The 15,172-nt window shown below is 45.1% G+C and overlaps 1 protein-coding gene across 1 annotated transcript in view; it reads right to left on the reverse strand.

The window, feature by feature from the left end:
* The window catches only part of PTEN (phosphatase and tensin homolog), a 46,913-nt gene extending 33,124 nt beyond the window's left edge, over positions 1 to 13,789 (reverse strand). Inside the window, exon 1 of the mRNA XM_082765255.1 lies at positions 13,105 to 13,789. Coding sequence (XP_082621381.1) covers positions 13,105 to 13,183 — 79 coding nt within the window. The 5' untranslated portion in view covers positions 13,184 to 13,789. The remainder of the gene's footprint in view (positions 1 to 13,104) is intronic.
* Positions 13,790 to 15,172: the final 1,383 nt, after the last annotated feature.

Here is a 15,172-nt window from a genome sequence, read left to right on the forward strand (position 1 = left end):
TGCAGCACTTCCTCATAGCGGACATGCATTTATGATTGCAACAGGGTTAAAATACATTTTGACACACCCCATCAAAACCTAAAGTTCTGCATCCAAACGAAACTGTTTCAGCTATAGTATCACCCATGCCACAGGTGCCCAGGATGCCCAGAATCACCATGCAATTTGCTCAAATTCCTGTTTACAACTGTGAGTTTTACTACGTGGTTTCCTCATGCATTTCAGCCTGCGGTTTTCATTCAGTAGCTTTTCTTCTGCTGTGTGCTTTCACCTCTGAAAGACTAAGAAAGGAGATGCTTTCCAGGACTCCCAGCTGGTGCATGACAGGAAGAAGGCAGCCTGATGCCAGGCAAAAGGAACACAACATTTTTTCATCAGTACCTCCACTTCACAGGCCCCCAGGTGTCCTAGTAAAGTCTCAGACAGAGCAGAGAGAGATAAAAGCTTTTGAATAACCAGTGTGGTCTCACACTTTCAGAGCACAACCCTCTCATGGCTCTGGCATCTCACACGGCTCCTCAGGGTGCTACACACGCAGTACATGCACAGCACGTGCATGTTTCTTCTTTTAAACAGGAGTAAACCAACAGATTGAATGCTTAGGCTTAACCATGCCTCAGAACGGGGCGCATATATAAACCCAGATAGAGTATTGCAAAAGATGTTCCCAAAAATGCTAAGAGTAAAGCAAATGGAAAAAGACTTCAAAAGGAGAAGAAAAAACTGAGTTTAAATCAATTTACTGATGCCAATTCAGTAAACACGTTGTGCACTCTGAGGTTTTGGAACCTGACAACACAAAAACTGAAGTGTTATTGAAAAACAAACATACAACAGCAAGCCTGGTGGGGGTTCTGTTTTTAAGAAAACATGATTGTTTTTAAACAGGCAAGCCAATTTCTCCTCCACCTAAATATAAGCATCCTGAAGTACCTTACTTATTATCTCCAAGTATCAGACTAGAATGCAACTCACACGCCACTGCTGACTCACTCTGCTGTCTGCAGCAGATCTGACATTAAGGACAGTGGCCACAGCAAGCTAACACCATGTTTCCACGGCGCGCCTGACAGCCTGCAGGGTTCGTCTGCACTGAGCAGAAGCAAGCAGTACCTAACAAAGGCTTTCCTGACATTAGGGAAGATCCTTTCACGTCTTCTGAACGTGTGCCTTGCTTACAAGCATGCTGAAGAAGAGCACTGCTCCGAAAACCTTTTGCTGGTTCACGCAGCCAAAGAGTTGAAGTCCGCTTGGTGATGTAAGAACAGAGCGGAAGCACTGTTACTGTCTACATAGATGATCTAAGTCTATGAGCAGAAATAGCAGATTCATCACTTAATTAAAAAACTGCCATATAAACTAAGTTGTTCCACCCTTTCCTCTCCTGCAAAATCTGCACAGAGGAGATGATCCTTACTGCATCTGTACCAGCTCACTTTCTCCTGATGCTGTGCTCCTCCCCAGACACAGCCTGCAATTTACTGTCCATCAGCCAAACGTATAATGGGAGCACCACAGAGCATCATCTTCAGCCAGTTCTTCTATCGTTACCACGCTGAAAGGTTCAGGGTCACCGCTTTGCACACCCAAGAGATTTTAACACTGATCTCCAAAGCCGAAATTAAAACACTCGCTAACAAATGATATTTCTTGCAAGGGAGCTTGGAAGCTGGGCTTACATTCAAAGCAAGAATTCTGAGTCATCATGAAATCAGTAATGATACTGATAATTTTAGAAACCTGGAAGAACTGATGATTGAACACATGCAACAAGTTCATTATCAACTCCAGCCTCATTTTAAGAGACGAATGGAGATGGATAAAACCTCAGTCAGTTTTTGACACAGCTCTACAATGCTTCCAGCTAGCCTGCAAAAAACAAAGTTAACCTAACAAGATCACAAATTTGAAACAGGCTTACTATACACACACACACAAAAAATCCCTGCCATGTTTTGCCAAGGTAGCTCTTTCCTAAGAAATCCGTTCCCCAAAATAGAACCAATACATTTTAAAGCACTCATTCCTTTTGCAACCTTGCAATCCTGTAGGTTGGGATTTTAGCTAGTGATCATAATAAAAAAAAAATATGAGACAGACCACATGCAATGACACACAATACACATCAGCAAAACAATAAAATGCTGTCCCCTACTAAGTTCATACTTCTTACTAACTGCAAAACTTCAGCTTTACCCAAGGAAATGTAAAAATGGAAGCACCTAATAGCTTGCTAAGATATCAAATGCCACAAAGAAAAAGTGATGCTTTCTCAACACTTAAGACAAACCAAAGTAATCAATCTATATGCTGCTTCAAAAGCAACACAGCTACAACAGCGACACAGGGTTTGTTCTAAAGCTGTTAGCAGATTTAACAAAATACTGATCCTTAACTCCTGAAATTGTTCCCACATGCTAAAGATGACAGTCTTTCCAGTTGCTATGAGAAAAATCCTGTATCGTTATGCAAATCAGCAGTTATAATCGTTTTCAAAAATAGCTGTCTATATATTCACATTATGTGACGATCAAATTAAAGAATATGCAGTATACACTGAAAATTTCATTTTTTTTATACATATATAAGCAAATGACTTGTGTTGCTCTGTTAAGATAACTTAATTTTCTCAAATTCTTTTTTTTTCCTAATAATGGAAGCAGGCCAAAAAAAGCATACTGAAATATTTGCTAGTTCTTACACAGCCACAAGAAAAAAATTGCACAAATACAGAGCCATAGCCTTTCCTTTAATGACTAACGTTCTCGGTATCTAGAAATTTATTCATTAGCATTTCTAAGCAATTTTATGAATTCTTTTTTCAAACAAAGTAAGCATTTAAATCCTTGTCCTTGCTCTGCTCATGAAGGCAGCTCTAAGACAAAAACAGAAAGCAAATGACTTAATCTTCCCATTTTATAAGCATGCTAGAGCATGCAGTGCAGAATTTACATATAGTTTTACTTTCTAAAACAATGCTGACAGGTTTTACACCAAAGCCCCCAAAAAAAACAAAACAAAACTATTAGCCCTTTGCAATCAAAGGCTGCAGGAGGATCCACCAGTCATTAGACTTCATCTTTTGTTAAAAAGGAAATGTAAAACAAGCTGAATGTTCCTGAAGCTGTGAACGACGGGCACTGTTCAAATCTTGCTTTGGAACTAAAAACTTCTTACTGCAAAACCTGAACCTCCATATGTAAGGACAGATGGCCATTTTTGGTGACCTTCACATTTTCCACTTTCCAAGTATAAGCTTCATTTACCAAAGAACATATTTAAATTGCTGAATGAATTGCAGGCCTGAAAAAAGCTCCGCAACCTGTCAGGAATGAAAATTTTCACTTCTAGTTCAAGCAAGCAGAGCACGTACTGATGCTGACCCACTCTACATTTGCACCCCAGTTTTGCTCCACTACAACAACCTTCAGCTTCCTCCCTCAGCACCAGCCCCGTGTGCTGCAAGCCAGCCCCTACTCTCCCAGGCAGCAGCCAAGCTGTCAGCAGCTACATCCCATCGACAGCAAAACTGGTAAGTGGAGGCACAAAGGTACTTCCAAGTCTCCCAAAGTTGCTTTGTTGCCTCATTTATTTGCAGTTTTCAGGAACTTGGACTTCAGTAACGACACAGCGTGGTCCAGCGGAACATCTGTCCCTACCAGCTCTGCAAGATTAGCACACTGACCTCAACCCTTTTCACTCCAGCTTAAACAAGTCCACATAGAAACAGAGAAAAAAAAAAAAAACAAAAAAAAAAAAAAACAAAAAAAAACTGTTCTAGCTGTTCAACAGCTTGACAGCCTGAAGCTACAGAGGGAGTGTTGCAAGAAGTGTCCACACTCCATCCTCAAACAGATTTAAGTGTCCTGACAAATGGCCAAACCCTTATTAGTGCTATTTTCTTGACAGCATCCCTACCAAAAAAAAGACAGACATAGGAAAATATGCCCAACCAGATCTAAAAGTTTCCCAGTATATATGCCATTTAGCTTGTATATATACATACTTTTTTTTTTCCCCCTAAGTAGGCTGCATTTCCATTAGCCAGCATGAAACACAAAATAAGTTTACTGTTTTTCTACAAGTCTGGGTAATCAGGAAGTATAGAGGAAATGAACAGGAAGAAAGTTCTTCAGAGCAAAGGAGGATTCCTTGTAGCCAGCCAGCTGTACTTGCCAACTCTACCGTCTGTGCCTTAAAGCACAAGAAAAGAGACCAAATCAGATGTGGCTGAGAGAAACATTTTATGATTTAGAAGTGCATTTAACCCATTAATGCTCAAGATTTCAAGAGCAACCCTTTGTTTCTTTTTAACCCCCCTGCTTGTAATTTAAATGCAGCAAACTACACATGGAAGGAAAAAAAAAAAAAAAAAAAAAAAGTGGCCCCTTCATACCCAAATTCCCATAGTGGGAGGGAGTAAATCAGAAGATACTTGAAGATGGGATTGCCAGGTTGCCTCAGGACTCAGCTACATCCTAACCTCCATCCCACAGCAGGCTTTTGGACCCACATACACTCATGACACCACACTTTGGAAATTACTCCCACAGTAAGCGTCTCTCCTTTTAGCTTTGTAAGATGTATGAGATGTGTCCTGGAGCTCTCAGCCACATGGTAGCTTTCCTGAACATTTAACAGGGTCGAGAAGACTGAAAAAAAACATAGAATCTACATAATAACCAGGCACTTCCCCACCCTGACCCGTCTCAACCTCATAAAACTCACAGCGTAAATACAAAAAACAGTTAACAGAGAAGCATGTAGAAGTATGATGTTTACACTGCAGAAGAACTTGTTCTAACAAAGACCAAGTGCAGACACATTATACTTCCATTTCAACATGGTACAGAACCACAGATAAAGACAGTCATGCAGACAGTAAAGGAGTTAAGTTTGCCGTGAAGGGCTGCAAAACCCTCTAACAGAGCCGATGATATTACCAGACTGGAGCAGCTAGCCTTCCCTTTACAAAAAAGCCAACAGCAAGCAGCACTGTAAGAAACGATGCAACAGCACACCATATTGTTCACATCACATTTGCAAGAAAGAAGTCTTCAGCTGAGAAACCATGGACAGGGCCTCGACTCCTTTCTCAATGCCAGCTCCAGGTCTACAGCCCTGACAGGAGACATCCCCAGTGCCAGAGGTGGAAATCGTGTAGGGGCGCAGTTGGGAAGGTTTCCTGCTTCTGCTCACATTTTGGAAGAAGCCATGTAGAGGTTTTTTTTTTGTTTTTTTTTTTTGAAACAGCTCTACTTTTGTGTCTCAGTTTGAGATTTCCAATGTGACAAATGCACCCGGTTTTGCCTATGAACCCAAATTAGGATGAGCTCTTTGACAACAGAGCGTGGGACCTCCCCGGTGGCACTCTCAGAATGCTACGACACTTCGCAGGAGCTCCTCTGAAGAAGCACTGCTATGTACTTCAGCGGATTTTAACCTCAAACACCCACAGAAGAGTACAAGAATTTTATTCAGTAAAAGAACTCGGCACAGAGAGTCACTACGTTGATATTTACTGACAGGAAGTGAAAAATGGCTCAGACTCAACTTCTTGCAAGTCTGAAAGGACATCCAAAACTTTCAGAGACAAGGGAATTTAAAATAGCTATCAGGCTGGCGGACAAACATTGCACTAAAAAGCTTTATGAAACCTAAGCTATAAAAAATAGGATTTATATGAATTTTTCAGCATTAGAAGACTTAATTTCAGGGGGCAGTTACAAAAGAATACAAAGATAAGCAGCAAAACCAGGCATAACGCCAGCCTAATAAACCATTTCTCAATCAACCAGCCCTAAGTAGATAATATTCAGTTCTAACAAGATCCAGTGTTTTCCTCCTCTTAATGTTAGCACAAAAAATGTCTTGGAGAAGTAACACCCATTCACACAAGAAACCAAAGAAGAGAAAACACCCAACTGCTTCAATTCTAACCCAGTATATATCCATGCAAATCAAAGAATTCAGCACAGACCTCTAAAAAAATTAATCATGCAATTAAAACCTATTATACTACATCCCTACAAAGGAAGAATGAAGTTTATAAGCATTTCACTGCAAAGAACTGGATATTACACAGTTTTTATGCACTACTGCACATTGGAGCTGTGAAGCCGGGACTTCATCTTTAAAGGGAACAATGCCAGCTTTTGCAATAGTCTTCATCCCAAACGTACAGCAGTTGAGTTTAATTTTTAAGCTGCACAGCCAATTACCATTTGAATCACAGAGCCCCCTACTTTAGCTGTTTCCTAAAAATCGTTATTAAGATAACCTAGATTTATGCAGTGTGATACAGGGCCTAATTGCATGATTATTGTACTTCCATTCTACAAAGCTCTTTTATTCATGGCTCTGTACACAAGATGGTAAATGAGGCAGATGACTACAGGAGCAAAGGCGATGCTAGCCTGAATTTGGAACTGTAACAAGGATTTGTTTGCATCTGAAGTATCAGTCTGGATGAAGATACAACTAAGTGCAACCTCTGAGCACAATGCACAGTCAGCTACCCACAAAATGTCCACATTTCAGAAGAGCTCGTACTCCATGGGGCTTTGTACATACATTCCCACATTTTAAGATAAATTCCCTCCTTACAGTCAAGAAGTACCCATGCCAGTAACTCAAGGGAATCACTCGTGCAGCTGTAAGGCCCCAAACCACCGGAGAAGTACCAAAGTACAGGGACCCGTGACTACCCTAGGATTTGTGACGAGACATCAGACATATCCAGCAATCTCTGTTCAGAGCTCAACACCATAGCCAGTTTATCCCCTTGAAAAGCCATTCAGCAACAAAACAAAATCAATATCCACAGCAAATACAAATCACATACACCTTTGAGCTCCAGATTACTAGTTGGGTACTCGAGCTAGAAAGGAGGTGGGCTTTAAAATTAGGTTGGTTATGACTAATGACAGCAACTTAGGACTGCAAAGGGATTTGACAGCTCAATTGTCTCTATCCTCCTTTTTTTTTTTTTTTCTCGTTTCTTAGAACACAACTATTGTCCCTTAAATCGTTATACAAGAACAATTTTCTTGTTGAAACATGTTATAATGGAACACTCTAGGCTACAGTACCATACGTATAATTTGTCAGCTTATGTTGCATCAATATGGCTAAAATATTAGTTCATTTAAATAGATAACTTAAGAAACCATTCAGAAATTCATAACTGGCAAAAGCAACTTGGTAGACAGAAAACAAAAAAATTTGATTTCATACTTATTGCATTCCAAAGTTTAGTTTCAGTGCAGTCTTACTCTTTTTTAGCACAAGGCTTTTTAACAATGTGTTATTAAAACACATTATTGTGGTAAGATTATTACTGAATGAGTGATACCAATTGCGTCCATAACAACAAAGAGGCTTTAGGTGTCCAAATCATCCTGTAAGGAGGACAATAAAAGATACAATCACCTCTTTGGGAAAAAAAATAGAAAAATCAGTACTTCTCTGTGCAGTGTAGTAACACATCATTTAGTAAATACTAGCCTCCTCTACAGCATTTGCTGTACTTCGAAACCTTTTGGTAGTCAAAATGAGGTGTCTTACATGAGATGCAGCAAGCGATCACCAGCCTAGCAGCCATCCAGAGCCACCTTCCAGCACATATCAGACCATGGCAGTTGCTAGCCACACTCAAGGCTGTATTCTTTCCCTAAACACACCGTAAGCATTTTATGAAGTCAGTGGAAGTTACGCATAATTATCTGGAGGACAGAAGGGCCTTCCTGACTAGCACAATCTCCTAGAAAGATTCACTTTAAAAATTCATCAGCCTTCCTAGAGAGTGCAGTTTAGCCCAGCGCTGACAGGGGGCCAGCCAGTTGCCCCCAGAGCTGCACGGGGCGGGGGGGATCTTCAGCAGCACCCAACACTGGCCAAGCTGTCCTCACCAAAGCACCAAGCAGCATCGGAAAAGGCAATTTTGCAGCTGACAACTCAGTGGTGGGATGGGGACAGAAATGACAAAAATCAACTTGGATTTCTCCTTAAAATCATAATTCTCACAACCAGGAACAGCTCAAGGAAAGCTTGCACTTTATTTAGCGTTACCCTTTTAACAGTGTTTTAAGGGAAAGCCTCGGCTGTTCTGAAAATTACACACATTTAACTAAGCTTACAAACAGATTTCAATGAAAAATAACCTCAGTTGTGTTGTGTTTTTTTTCTTTTTTTTTTTTTCTTCCTTTAGAGGTCAGTTTGAGGAATTTTTACAAGGTGCTCACATTATCTGTACTCATTTATGTCCTTAACTTGAAAAGCAACATTTAGCCATCACTTAAACTGCAGAACTACATGAAGCAGAGACTTAGTTTGCAGCTTTTGTTGACTTAAAAGTGTACGCAAGCAGTTATTTTTTAACTTCTTGTTTAGCTTGTGCAAACAGTCTCCAGCAACGCTGCACACTGATTAAAAAATTTTGATGATGCAAGATCAAGTACTTCATTAGGAAGCCTGCACTCCATTTAAGTGCAAAGAGATGAGCTTTTATCTTGTCAAGCACCTTTAACTGCACCAGAAAATCTGGGCAGAAAGGGGTTGGGGCTTCTTTGCACTCATGCAGCAAGGGTTGCACAACTGAGCGCTCTGTGGAAGGGGTTTTTCTGTGCATAGGCTTCAGCTGTCAAACAACACTATCCACAAGTATGCACGTAGTACAACAAGATGTCAAAGGTTTTCTTGGTTGCGAGGAAAACTGACGGATAGACCAACAGGTACATTTTTAACCTCAGAAGAGAAAATGCATGAACTTGCACCAATCGACACCTTACTGTCTGTGGACAAGTCAAAAATCTTGACCCCTGGAAGTATATAAAGACTGATTTTCCCAGCATCAAACACATCCTACAGCAAGCAGGTAACTGAATCTAACTCTGAGGAAGCGGCTATTCAAACGAACTTTTAAGATAAATTCAAAAAAGAAAGCAAAATCAGCACTCATCTTGTCCAACACTCAAAATCATCCAGGCTCCATGCGCAAAATGAATCTGTCAGGTGCTTAACACAGCTAAGTGACCTGGTTTACTCATGAACAAAGAAATACTCTTCCCCCAGCAAAACCCTTTACCACTTCATTTCCAGTCTTCTAATCCCTTACCAGCCCGTACTGTGATTGATGGCAAGACAAACTCATTACAAATACCTAACAAACTTGAGTTTTAAAGTGAAAGCAAGTATTTTAAACAAATGGAATTTCCAGCTCTATTTTTAAACTCAGGATGTACCTTATGCCATTAGTTCATTTTTTTTCTTGGAAGCTGAGCCATTTTTACTCAAGTCACATAAATTTTTTTTATTAACAATGCAAAATGCTTTAGGACCACAAATAGCATGAGGCTGTATTATATTCTAAGCAGCTTCCACTCACAATTTTAGCATTCTCTGCCTTCCAGTACATGAGACAAACACAGGCAAGACTTGGAAATAAACTGCATCCAACAGCTGATCTTCACTGAATATTACAGCAGTTTATACAATATGTAGGTCATGAGAAACGCGTGCTGCAAATAAGCACAGGACAGGCATGCTCCATCCCATGCTAAGCCTAGTCTGCCATGCTCACGCGTAACAGAAGGCCTAGAAATACGAGGGCAGCTCAAACAATGCTATAATGCACACACAAAGCAGTTGCACTGATTTTTCACTTTGGCCTCACATGGTTAAGCCACTTTCTAAACTCAGTTATGCACAGACCTAAGACACGTGCAAGCAACGTAACGTGTAGGACTTGCATGCAACCCTTTGCAGGAAAATGCTCGACAACTGAGCCGCACAATTTCAGAAATCCCAAAGATCAGAGTGCCTCAGACAATGTAATGGTCCTTTCTTCATAAAAAAAATTGCATCCATCTTTGAAGAAATCTATCAATCCAAACTTTCCTTCTCACTCATTTGCAACAAAAGGTATCCAGCATTACAGAAAGGAGACAGAAGCCCAAATAAATCAGGAATACAGTATCTGAAATGAAGTATTAAGAAGACGATTTAGAGGCTCCAGTGTTAGAACCTTTTCCTCTTCCAATTTCAAAAATATTTTTTCACAAAATGTGCAGAAAAAGACTGTTCATGGACAAGCGTATTTGATCAGATGAAAAGTAATGTCAATATGTTTTTAAAGACACATTTCACAATTAGCATATAGGACTATTTTCATCTAGTATATGCAAATCTACTGATTTTGAGAAGTCATTATTTCCCTTTCTTAAAACCCTACTTTACCAACACATGAATCATTCTTAACCAAACCATGAGTCCCATGTACGACATACAATGTACATCCATCTGTGCTCATTTTAAAAGGATGCAATGCAGCCTGTAAGAAAAAAAGCCAGACATTCCAGCCCAGATCCATGAAGGGTACGTTAGCACTCCAGCACCTAACTCAAGCTGTGTTGTGGGGCTCAGGTGTCCCCCATGGTGCCTTGGAGAATCAGCTATGACTGAAATACACAGACGCAAATCCTTCATCCACCTGGGATACCAAGAGGTGAACCCCGCCTCAAGGATAGGCACACGAGGCAAGACAGACCTCCACATACAGTCTGCAGATCACACCTCACCTGGATTCAAGCTCCTGCCCTAGCAGGTTCACCTCAGGGCTTCATTCCGCACCTGCCCAGCCTAGGTAGCAGTGCCCAGTTGCTGGCCATTCTGGAAGCACCATTACCACCAAACTACTGTTTGAAAGAGGAATTCACGCTACGGTTTCCCTCATCCCAGCTAAATGCCCAAATCACTAGGCTTCACACCTCTCTTATGTCTTTTAGCTTGACAGAAACAGCTGCCCTGAAAAGAACCAGTACCCACAGGATGCTCCCACAGATATGGGAACGCAGGGAGGCAGAGTTCAGCAGCAGCAGAAGTGCAGATGGTCGCTTGTTTCAGTCTCAAAATTTTGTGTTCCGCCACAGGACGAGAAGTTCCTTTGAGATCTTAAATCCCAGTCCTCCTATCACACACCACACGCCTTCCCAAATACCTCATTTGAGTTTCAGGGGTGCTCATTTCTTCACTGGACATCGCACCCTCAGAGAACTGACTCCCAGTCTAGTCCTCTGTCTATGCACATAAGAAATAAGCAGGTTATTTTCCAAGTGCCAGATATGATGAGCAACAATTCCATCAAAACCCTGAAAAAAAAAAAAAAAGTCCAAGAAAACCTGCACAGTGATAAAAAAAAAAAAATAAACTTTCACTTCTGCAGCAACATCAGCCTTCAAGTGAAGTCATTATACTGTAGGCACAGCAGTCTTCGTTCATTAGTTATCCGTTCAAATGTGCAGCTACGAAAAGAGTGTAAGCTCCTTCCAAAGATGTCTTTGCAATGGTTAAAAAAAAAAAAAAAAAGTTAAAAAAAAAAAAAAGCTTTTTCCACTAATTCCATTAATTCCATTACAGAATTACAGCCAACTGCTGCTTTTGGAAAAAACCAGCCCAAATCCAGTCTTCAGTGGCCTACCTCTAATCCAAAATCTAAGAATATAGTGATACAATTAAGAAAAAAAAGCTAAAAACTACATTTGGCATATCCTTAGCAACCCTGAGTAAGAAAATCCAGGTTCAAAATTCAACAATTTTCTTGCCAAGAGCAGATTACTAGTTAAAAGGGTCTGTTTGCATCAAAAACTATGCCAACTAATGGTATATTTGGACAAAGATACCTGCAACACCAAATTCTACATCAATGAAGCCAAAAGCTAGCCATTTTGCCACCACTTAACTCTTTCCATAGTCCACAAGTTCCCAGCGAACGCATTACTCAGAGAATCAGAGATCTCACTCAGACTTTCTGTCTTTAAGTCAGCACCGTGTGCTGCTCTGGCCTGTGTCAGCTGGCCTACGATTAGGGCAAAAAAATGACCAAGCGCAAACATTGCAAAGGCAAGTCTAAAACTACGTTTTATCAACACCACAAACAGAATGAAAGAATTATGTAGCAGAGAGGGTGCTTCCTAACTAAAAGCTCGGCAGTAGCCTGCTGAAGTCAAGAACCTTTCAGGCCCCTTTTGAAGCCACCAACACGTTAGGCCAAGCATCAACATAACAGCTTGAGCTCTGTGCTAGTGACTGGTGCTGATCCTGCCCAGGAACCAGGCTGTATTTGTAGCATCTGCTGCGAGTTCTGAAAAACAGTAATTTTCACCCTGACCTTGCTGTCGAGCAGCAAGCTCGCTTTCTAGAGTGCTTGTCAGAATCACAGAAAGGCTAGAAGGAATCCACAAGGACTGCTGGGCCTAACTCCCAGCTCCACACACGGCCACCCAAAAATCAAACTCTAAGTCCAGGTCTGCATACTACTATAATTTTTCCCAGGATGGCTCTAACTTTTAAGCACAGTTCCTATTCTTACATCAAAACCTCTCAAATACAATAATGAACTGTCTACACCATGAAGACTGCTACAGCCACAGCATGGCCCCTACACACCATTAACTCTGCATGGCGTTTGGAGTTCAACATCTGCCTGCTGTTGCTACTGCACATCTGTTCCAAAAGCCACCAAGGCAATACACTAGCAAGGCTTCTCCACAGTTTGGCTCATTAGTCATAACTGCACACTAGGAACATGTTCCAGAATCACACTCCTTGCAATCCTCTTCAACAACTCAGTGCGTTCTCATTTAAAATACATCCTGGTGCTTACTGCAGCCGAGATCATGCCAAAGCACGGTTTACATGTCACGGTAGGAAAGTAAGTTTTTCTCTTTTTTTTTTTTTTTTTTTCTTTTTAACTTTAATTTAAGCCCATTGCTTGCGATTGAGACCTCTGCTGCATCTGACTGAGACCAAGGGCTCGCTCCGCCTGGCCGAGGGCGCAGCACCCGGGCTTCGCCCCTCCTGCCACACGGCCGGCAGCGACCCGAGCGGGGCCCAAGGCCCCCACCGCCCGGCGAGAAACGGCGCCGTGCCCCGGCGGGCCGCAGCTCCTGTGGGGCCGCCCGGCGCCGACAAAAGGCGGCCGAGGCGCAGCGGGTAGGGCGCATCGGCCGCGGGCAGCGCGTTAGGTAACCGCGGCGCGGGTCTGATGCAATAGCTCGCCGCGCACCGCTCGCTGCTCGTCGGGCTCCGGCGGCACCGGGAGGATACAGGTCAGGTCCAGGTCGAAGCCATCCTCCTGGTAGCGCCTTTTGTTCCTGCTGACGATCTCTTTGATGATGGCGGTCATGTCTGGCAGCCGGGGGCCGCTCCGGGACAGCGCGCAGAGGCCGAGCGGCGGCGGGGCGCGGGGCTGGGCGGCGGCGGAGGGCCGGCGGCCGCCGGGCAGCCCCGGGCGCGGGGCCTGTGGCTCAGCCCCGGCTGGGCCCGCCTCCCCCCGCGGCGGCGGCGGCGGCTCCCGGCAGCGGCGGCGGCTGCCCACCCCCCCTCCTTCTCCTCCTCCTTCTCCTCCTCCTCCTGCCGGGGCGGGAGCGGCGGCGGCGGCCGAGCAGGGAGGCTTCGGGGCCGGGCCGAGTCCCTGAGGGAGCCGCCGCCGCCGCCGCCGTCTTTGAGGCGAGCGCGGCGGAGGCGGAGAGAGCAGCTCTCCGGCGCTCCGGGCCCCAGCAATGGTGACAGCGGCGCGGAGCGCCCCCCCGGCCCGGCCCCGCTCCGCCCCGCTCCGCTCCCCGCCCGGGGCGGCGGCGGCAGCGGCGGCGGCGGGGGGCCCGGAGCCGCGCGGTGGGGCCGGGCGGGCGGGCGGGCGTTCGGCGGGGCGGCGGCGACTCCTCAGGGCGTGCGGGCCGGCGGCGCGGCCTGTCTCATCCCCCGCGCCCAGCAGCGCCGCGCCAGCGCTAGGCTCCCATCATGGCTGCAGCTTCCGAGAGGGGACGCGCCGCCGCCCCGCCTCCGCCCCCGCCCCCTCCGCCGCCGCAGCCGCCCGGGAAAAGTAGTCCCGCCGCCCCGCCGCCGCATCGCCGCCCAGCCGCCCGCGCCCAGTCCCAGCTGCACCGTGCCGCTCCCCCGCCCCCCTCCCCTCTCTCTCCGCCCTACCGCCGCCGCCGCCCCGCGGGGGGCGAACCCACGGCGGGCGGAGGAATACGGGCGGCGCGGAGTACTGCGATCCGTCACGTGGGCGGTCCGCTGCGCTCACCGCGGCCCCTCCCCCTCCCGCGGCCGGAAGTGGCCGGGCCGGGCCCGGGGCCGCTCCTCGCTGCTGTAGGGGCTCGGCCTGGGGCAGCCTCCGCGCTCCGCACGGGCTCTGCAGGGCGCTGCCCCCCTCCCCCGGCTCGGCCCGGCCATCCGGGCCTGCTCCGAGTCGCCCCCCGCTTGCCTCCTGCAGCCTTCCCGGGCCCGGGCCCGGGGCAGCGGGGGGCAGCTGGCACCGGTGTGCTGCCTGCGCTGGTCCTGTCCGCCTCCGGCTCCTGCAGCAGCAGCGAGCTCCAGAAGCTCGCTCCCCGTTGCGCAAAACTTCCACAAATAGACGGAATTATACAAAGCTCTTCGCCCTCCGATCTGAAAGCTGCTTTAAGTCTTTAGGAGTCGCCCGTGGTAATGACTTGCAGGAAAGGGGCCGTTAGGCAGCTAGTCGCAGCCTGAACTGTGTGTGAGACCTGGCTGGGGTCTCAGCTGGCAGTTCCTGACTTCATCATTCAGTGTGGTGTGTGTTTGGTTTTGTGTTTTTGGTGGTTTGTTCTTCTGTGTGTGCAGATAGGTGAAATACTAGCCTAGTAAAGTAATTCAAAACAAAACACTTTTAAGACAACTCGGAACGTATAGCTTCTGTAAAGCCTTGGGAATGGAATACGCTGGAAATCTGCATCTGTCCCAGCTACTGAGAGATCAGCAGAGAGCCTGCCAAACAGACCATCCATTTGAAGAAACAGAGTTTCTAGGCAGGTAAATTTGCTTTCCTTAAAAACTCTGTCTTTGCAGTGTTCTCATGTTGGACAGTAAGGGATATCCCGTGGAGGTCAAAGATAACACACCTCTGAAGGAAGTCTGTTCCTATTTAAAAGGAAGGTGAAGATAGTTCTTTTATTAAGGGATGATGAATACCTTCAACAATCTGCAAGGAACATAAATGAAAGGGGAGTGAAACCCTGTTGAGTGGGAAAAAAAAAAAACAACAACACATTTCCTATACAATTGTAAGAGAGACGTGATGGGAAGGAGCAGCCTGATGGTAGGAGGAAAACCTGAGCATCCCTTTCCCTTTTCTCTGTGAAAAGCAGATGATGTA

The sequence above is a fragment of the Aythya marila genome (genome assembly GCF_965140915.1).
Source record: "Aythya marila genome assembly, chromosome: 7".
In the NCBI taxonomy this organism is placed as follows: Eukaryota; Metazoa; Chordata; class Aves; order Anseriformes; family Anatidae; genus Aythya; species Aythya marila.